General features: G+C 32.3%; 1 protein-coding gene across 1 annotated transcript in view; it reads left to right on the forward strand.

The window, feature by feature from the left end:
- The window catches only part of LOC150102884 (HUWE1-associated protein modifying stress responses), an 85,204-nt gene extending 78,559 nt beyond the window's left edge, over window positions 1-6,645 (forward strand). Inside the window, exon 4 of the mRNA XM_090397504.1 lies at window positions 5,461-6,645. Coding sequence (XP_090253630.1) covers window positions 5,461-5,696 — 236 coding nt within the window. The 3' untranslated portion in view covers window positions 5,697-6,645. The remainder of the gene's footprint in view (window positions 1-5,460) is intronic.
- Window positions 6,646-8,405: the final 1,760 nt, after the last annotated feature.

Consider the following 8,405-nt stretch of genomic DNA (forward strand, 5'->3'; position numbering starts at 1 on the left):
CATATCAAAAGTTCCTGGCAAATAAGTCAGCTTGCACTCTTAGAGAATACAGAGACAAATATAACAAAACTAAACACTGTGTAAAACTAGCTAAACAAAAGTCATAGGAAGACTTTGGTAAGAACATAGAAAATAAGTATGAAAAAGGTGGCAAAATATTCTGGAGGCTGTTGAATAAACTCAGAAATGGAGGAAAGAGTGCTGTAAGGAATTGGAGATGATAAAGGTGACATGAAAACTGGTGAAAAAAATATCCTTGATGTATGGAGTAATGACTTCGAAAAATTGCTAAATGAAACGAGCAGTGATGACAGCACAGTAGTAAAAAAACACTCAAATCAGGAATACATATCCATGCTTGAAGTAGAAAAAGCCATCAAAAGCCTGAAATGTGGAAAGGCAGCAGGAGTAGATGATATTTGACCAGAAATGCTCAAGTATGGAGGTATAAAAAGTCTTGCAGTGGCTGCACTGCATAGTTCAGAAAGCCTGGGACAAATTCCAGATGATTGGAGTAGTGTTCTCATAGTACCCATATATAAAAAGGGAAATAAAACTGAATGTGTGAATTACAGAGGAATTTCCCTACTGAGAGTTCATTGTAAGATTTATTCAAGTGTACTTGAGAAACGGTTAAATAGGATTGTGGAAGGAAAGGTTGGTGAAGAACAAGCTGGATTCAGGCCAAATAAATGCTGGATCAAATTTTCACATTACAACAAATAGTTGAGAAATCATGGGAATACAGTAATCCCTCGATTAGTGCGTCATTTTTTTTCGATACCCGAATTCGATTAGTGCACCTATATACATTTTAAAAATAAATGTTACAGATTTTAAAAATTTTCTATCTATACATTTTTATGGTTAGTTATTTTAAAAAATAACTCACCATAATGAAATAATTTAGTTACTGGTTTAAAACATTTTACAAAAATTATTTTTAATGGCATACTACACTACTTCCATGTATACTGTGTTCCAAATTTTTACTGTCAAAATTTATGTTGTCTGCTATAGTACGCTCACAGATTTGAGACACTTCTGCACATGTCACAAAAAGGAGAATCCATTCCGATAATAGGGTAATCAATCCGTCTTCTGGGATGAGTTTTTTATTATTACGCGTCGGAAAATTAACTTCTCTTTTATGATCATTGTAGTTTTTAAAGTGGTAACTATTTTGCTTGTATACCAGTTGGGAAATTTTATCTATAAAGCACATGATTTCACGTGTTGGCGACCAATTCGTACGGCCTTCATTTCTTTCTCCCCTTCAATTGTAACGTCCAAGAGTTAATTAAATCTCATTCTGAAGAATTGAGTGATTCTGACCTGCTAAATTTAGATGCACAGCAGGAAGATCCCAAAGAATATGAAGAAAATTTAACCACTGATGGTCAGCCAAAAGAGATTTCAAAGAAACAATTTGAAAATATTTTTTGTACAATCAAAATTTTTAAGCAGCAATGCTGAGAAGCTGACCTGATGAAGAGAGAAGTAATAAAATTTGCAGAAGAGTAGAAGAGGCAATAGGTCTATACCGTCGGTTGTATGAAAAAAAGAAACAAAATGCCCGCCAGACTACGTTAGCTCAATTCTTTTTTAAGAAGTAGAATAATAAAATTTATATTTTGAATATGTTTTATTGTCTTTCAGTTTTATGGTTTTCCTTTTACTAGGCCCTGAGACATACCTTAATTCTTTTATAAAAAATTAAGGTTCAAAAAAGAAATTTGAGGAACAAATTATACTTTTTTCCATAGGTTATTATATTCAATTAGTGCATTTTAGATTAATGCACCCGTTTTAAAGAGCATACTAATCGAGGGATTGCTGTATGACAAAGATCTTATTTAAGTTTTGTAGATCTGGAAAAAGCATATGACAGGGTGCCAAGAGAGAAGTTGTTCAAAGTGCTGCTACAGTTGTATGATGTCAATGGAGTATTATATCAAGCAATACTTATTCTTTAAGTTGTAAGTCAGCAGTTAGAATTGAAGGAAGTACAGGAAGATGGTTTTATGTTAAATCTAGTGTCAGACATGGGATGTACATTATCTCTTCTGTTATTTATTATCTATATTGATCACATTATGAAGGAAAGTCGTATTAAACCTGATCTCAAAATTGGAGATGTTAATCTCAACTCTTTATTCTATGCAGATGATATTATACTTCTAAATAAATCTACAAGTGTGCAAGATTCCCTGTTTAAATTGGATAATGTTGTGTCCCAATTTACGATTTCTACTCTAATCTTACAAATTCCATTTACATTTATCTATATTCTTCTAACTTCTATGCCCGAGATTTTACCAAAACTTATACCAATATCTAAGTTATTGCTCCCCGTAGTACCCCTAATATTTGTATTTATACTGCGCCTTTTGGGATATTTAGTTTAGGATATTACATACATAAACAAGGAGAAAGAACTCAAATATATCTGAAAGTGTAACTATTGCATCGTGACACTTAACTCGATTCTCAACTTAAATTTTCCACGTGACTAAGTACAATATTTTCAAGTGGTTATCAACTGCACCATTTATGTTGTCATAAATAGGGAGAAAGTCAATCTCGAATATATCTCTTAGTATTTAAATATTATTGCAGTCATGACTTAATCTCTTTCCTCAACATTAAATTTTCCCGCGTGATTAGGTACGATGAGTTTAAGCGGTGCATTGGATTAGCAACATCAGACAACTCTTTTATCATTGAACAAAAGGTTTATTAAGTTTCTAAACATGGTACAATTCAAATACTAAACTAAAATACTTATGGACTAACATTAAATCATTACAAGCAATATGGCTATTTGTGATTATGCCGCCATACACATTAGTTCATAAATTCACCTGATGTGAACAAATTAGATCAATTCACACTATCTGATTTTTCATACTGAAGTAGATTAACAAATTATTCACTGCTAACACATACTTGTGACGTTTCAATTATTTTATACATTACATTAGGCATTTAATTCTTAGGTTACGTAATTACTTAATTCACACTATTCCGTTATGCCGTTATTTGCACTAACACACAATTATGTCATTTAAATATCTTGTGCAATATAATAGACATGCAAAAATACCTTAGGACTCTTAATCATTCTCAAATCTTTGACACTAGTCAATCTACACATAACACATTCTATCTTGTACTAAAGTCCTAGTATAACTTCAATAGTTCTGTATTGGAATCACGATACTTTTCACAGACAAATTTCTAGCTAACATAGGTTATGATTTACAGTACCTTTCTTGAGCTCTTCGTATGGGCCTTTATTCTTTTCCAAACGAAAACCTCTGGTATAACTTCTCGTAACTCTGGAATACTTTAACACACATATATTTGCTCTACTATCAGCAACGAGGACATCGGTCTCTTTACAGCTTTCTGCTTTGCGTAGTTATCACTAGCGTCGAAACGAAGAAGATCCCTCCTTTTCTAGGACCCTATGGCAATTTTTCCTTTGCTTCCTACTCAGGAAAACGGGAATCGAAATACCGCTCACTTTCGTTTCTGTGTTGTGACGAGGAGATATCATCCCTGTCACCACTCAGGAAAACCCTGTGAACTCCACCGAAACCAAATTCCAAGGCCAAAAGCGACTATCCAAAAAAAAGTCCTGGGGGGGGGGGGGGCTACCCTAACGGCACCTTTTCTTACTTCCTTTCTCCTCCTTCTACTTGTTTTTTAATCATCGACCAATTCGGGTGGCGTATCATCGACCAATTAGGGTGGCGTTTTCTCGCCAAACGTCATTTGATCGGCAAGCCCGTTCTCAATGTTTCAATCCGGGGATCGGCCCTAAGCGATAGCTTTGCTTTTCTTGTGCTAGCCTGACTTAATCCCCTTTCAAACTTTTTCTATGAATTCTACTTAATAACTTAATCTCTCACATAATATATTTTATGACTCACTCCTTTCTACTTATTTACTTAACTCTCTCATTTTTAATCGTATTACAATATTAATCTATGCTTTCCTTTGTTAGCTACTTATTTAGTTAGAATTCCTTATTTTAAGTCATATTACAATATTAAAACATTCCTTCCTTTATCAGCTACTTTAACAACAACCCTTACGTTTTATACATATTACTGGATGCAAGAAATTTTCCATTAAATAATTCATTTTTTTATGCAGGGGTTTTAATTTATGATATTTATTCTTCATGTTACACCATGATAGCTGAGAATACTATATTCCTAAGATATCAGGTGTAACAAGACAAAGACAATGAAAATATCAACTACATTGTGAATGGAGAACTTATAGAACAAGTTGTTTCAATTAACATTTCAGCTATTTAGGGCACAATTTTTAGTGAAGATGGCAAATTAAATATGTAAATAGACAACAGAATCAACAAAGCTGCTATGGTATGAAGTCAACTAAATAAATTTATGTGGAATAAGAAAGAAATTAGTCAAAACACTAAATTAGCTGTATACAAGACAGTGTTCAAGCCAATTTTAACTTAAGGATCTGAGTGCTGGCTTAGAAATAACACACGACCAAAGACTAGAGACCACAGCTACGAGAATCCTGAGAAAGATTAGAGGGGTGAACAGATGGCAATGTCATTTTAAAAACAAGGATATTAATTAAGAATTTGATATTGTTAGCATCCAGGAATGTGTTAACAGAGTTTATCTCAGGTGGTATGATCACTTAAACAGAATGGGCGAAGAAAGATTAGCAAAACAAGTGTTCTTTGTCAGATTGACAGAAAAAAGACCCAGAGGAAGAAGATAGAAATATGAGATCTGATAATGTTGAAATCTTGACAGGTAACAGATTGATTTGGAGGAAAATTGTAGAGGGGAAGTTAATAATGAGGTAAGTTTTTCATGCAATACTATCATATCCTGACACCCCTTGAGGATACATATCAGGAATTTGATGATGATGAAGCATAGATGTTTGTGAATGTTTCCATGTAGTAGATTTTTGTTATCACGTGGTGTGGGATTACCATCCTTTTTTTTTGGCGGTCTGAATTAGCTTTAAAGGAAGTTTCATGTCTAGGCCATTGGAACCAGCTTATCTAATCCTTACTCCACATGGTATACTAGAAAGTGCTATTTAGGTTTACAATCTTGTGTGGGGGATTCACAAAATATTGTTTAAGTAAAGATATTTGATCAAAGATGCAGGAATATGCTAAAAGCATTCAATAGAAAATTTTACAGAAGATACAAAAACTAATTGGAGTAAATGTTTGTTGCCCTAATGAGAGATTGTTTTCATGTTGATACAGTAATTTGCTATTCTGAATTCCGGTTTTATTTCTTTTCTCCTCAGTAATCATTTTCTCTTTTATGATTTCTGTTGTGGATTTTTTTTTTTTCTTTTTCCGCAAAGTAATCCTTGTAGTCCAATTTTAATTCTTTTTATTATTATCAGGATTTAACTGTGGATTCTTTTTATTATTATCAGGATTTAACTGTGGAGTATCTGCTGGAGGAGCTAGGCAGCATACATCTGGCTCATGTTCACCTAGTGGATTTTGTCGCCTTAGAAGTCGGAGCTGTAATCAGAGCACTAGTTCACATCCAGAATCCAATGCTTTCATTACAGAAGAATTTACTCGTCATGTGGACTCCAGAAAACGAACACCTTCAATGGATGTTATCATGGACTCCCCAACACATAAACGCAGCCGACTGACATGAATTACATGTCATAACTGGTGATGTCTAATTATGAGTTTTTGGGGAACTTTGTATTTTTGATTTATTTGACTTGTCTTTATAGCACCACGATTACAAATTTGCAGTTAAGTTCTGTAATTGCACTCCTTCGATTATGTTGGGTTAAATTGTTATCACTTTATGTGATTGAAAGAACAAGAGAAAAACGAGGTGGGGGAACACTTTTACCATGAATTATTTATAATCACTAAAATATTTGTTTACCAAATGTTGAATATTTGCATGTTAGAAGTGCCATACCTTCTCTTATTGAGTAAACTGGCATTATTGGTCAAGGCTGTCATTTCACAATACTTTTTAATTTCTTGAAGGTTAATGTGTTTAGACTGTCTAAACATGCTCTTATAATAGTAGACATAAAGTTGCTCATAATGTAAATAAATATGCACTTTGTGCATTGAAATTATGAAACAAAATTTCTTATGTAAGATTTTATTTTAAAATTGACCTTTTTATATGTTAGAATTGCTCTCATACATCATTAAATTTTTATTCACAGTGGATTGTAAATTCCCCCCCCCCCACCTCAAACAGTTGTATTTCTGTTATAAAAGCATAAAATGAAACAAGCCTGTCCAATTTAAGATTCATGTGAATTTAAGCTTAAAAATATTCTGAAATAATTGTTAGCATGTGAAAATTCTCTATACTTTTAATAACTGTATAAAGCTTGAAAAATGCTACAAATACATCATCCTAGCTATCAACCATTATTCAGAATTGGTGTCAATAAAATAACTTTTTGTATGTCATGAGATAAAATTTACTGCACACAAGACACAGATGCTTTGTAGACATTTTTATCAATTTTTTCAAGATATATGACTACATCTTAGTTATATCATGATGTAGTTTCATTAAATGTATACTTAATTTGTAAGATATGTGGAATATAATGCTTCCTGGTGGATATGGTTTTAATTTTTTTCCTATGTTTCCATAAGTGCATCTGCAGATGTATAGCACTAGCAGTTTAACCACTTGACAGACTGCAGTTGCTCTTCATTTTGGAACAGAAACTCAGTAGCAGCAGACTTTGATAAATAAATATGATAAATAAATATAAAATTCATATTTAAAAACGAAAATTTTTCCTTCTTAAGTCTTGTACAGTTGTAACTTTAATAGGAACATGCATAAACATTTGTTTCTTCATACAAGTATACAAAACAGTACAGGTAAAAACATGAGCAAGACTATTTAATAGAAATAGAACATTATCTTCATTCTGCCACATTATCTACTTGGTATTTATGAATATTAAAACTGTATCAAAATCTTAAATTATATTTTGTCTTATTAATTATCGTATGTAATTACAATAATTATTAATTATTATTATAATTGGTATTCTCAATAATAAAAACTATTATTAAAAAGATGAAAGCTTCAGTACAGAAGATACAATAATCACTATAATGATTTGGGGGAGGGGGGGGGCTGTTCTCTATTCCCATAAAACAAAGAAAAATGAACATGACAAAAGCAATAGGGACAATGCGGGGGGGGGGGAGAAAGAAACAAAAGAAATTGCTAGAAACAGAACATGGGCAGGGACCGTGCTTAAAAGCATACAAAAGTACAAATACAGTAATGGTAAAGTTAAGAAGTAACTAGAAAAGTATGAAATTATGTAAATCAGAATTATTTAATCAACATATGTTAGCTTAAATTGTCTCCTGATAGTTTCATAATCTAAATAAATGCAGTATCTACCATTAAAGTCAAATATTACTTAAAAACTTCAGCAGTCAGTAGACTTTATAATTGGTCTCCAAGAATTGATGAACATTAATCAACCTGATTGTGAATGTCAGCTTCCTACTTGTATAGAGATCTAGTGATATACAGCTGACAAATTATACTTATTCTCTTAGAAATGTAAATTAATATACACATATATAAAATGCACAACATACATTATTTCTTTAATTTGAAAATTAAAAGTTGTGAAATTTGGGTAACAGCTTATTTTGTGTGAGAAAGATTTTTTATCCATAGGATAAAAAATTGTCAATTGCTGAATTTAGAATTTGAATTTTTGATTTTAATAGTACAGTCTTCACATGTTTAGTTCATTGTGATTTCAGGTCACTGACATTAAGCTGATGTTTCTAATATTTTAACCATTACTAAAAGTTTTGTTCTTTTCATACTCTAGTTCTTTGTCGATGTGTGATTTCCCACCATTTTCTGTGTTCTTTCTTGTGTGATTTTCATTCTTTTTAACGCAATTTGTTTTGTTCTGTTGTCAGTGTACGGTTTCCTCCCTTATGTCACATGATAGCAAATGTGCTATTGGGAAGGTTTTTGAGCTTTTTACTGTTTGTAATAGTGAACTTAAAATGGCATTGATTACTTTTCCATCACTTGCTGTACGTTGCTGTTTGCTTTTGACTTGCCTCTACTCTGCTATTGAACAAACCCATTCACGTTGTTTTAATCAGAATTTTTCTAACCAACGAAATTTTTTTTTTTATTTATATCCTCAATGAGTGCAGTATATATTATATTATACAGTTGTCTTACCTGTCAGGATTTCTGCCCTTCTCAAGAGTCATAATATCCAAGTAGCTTACAAGCCTATCCAAACTGTTTGTAGATCTCACAAAATATAGCAGAACCCTTTACAAACATCTGAGTGTTTGAAGAATTCTAGGAGATTTGAAA

The sequence above is a fragment of the Typopeltis vanoorti genome, chromosome 9 (assembly GCF_054136105.1).
Source record: "Typopeltis vanoorti isolate ZY-2024b chromosome 9, IOZ_Tvanoo_1.0, whole genome shotgun sequence".
NCBI classification, from domain to species: Eukaryota; Metazoa; Arthropoda; class Arachnida; order Uropygi; family Thelyphonidae; genus Typopeltis; species Typopeltis vanoorti.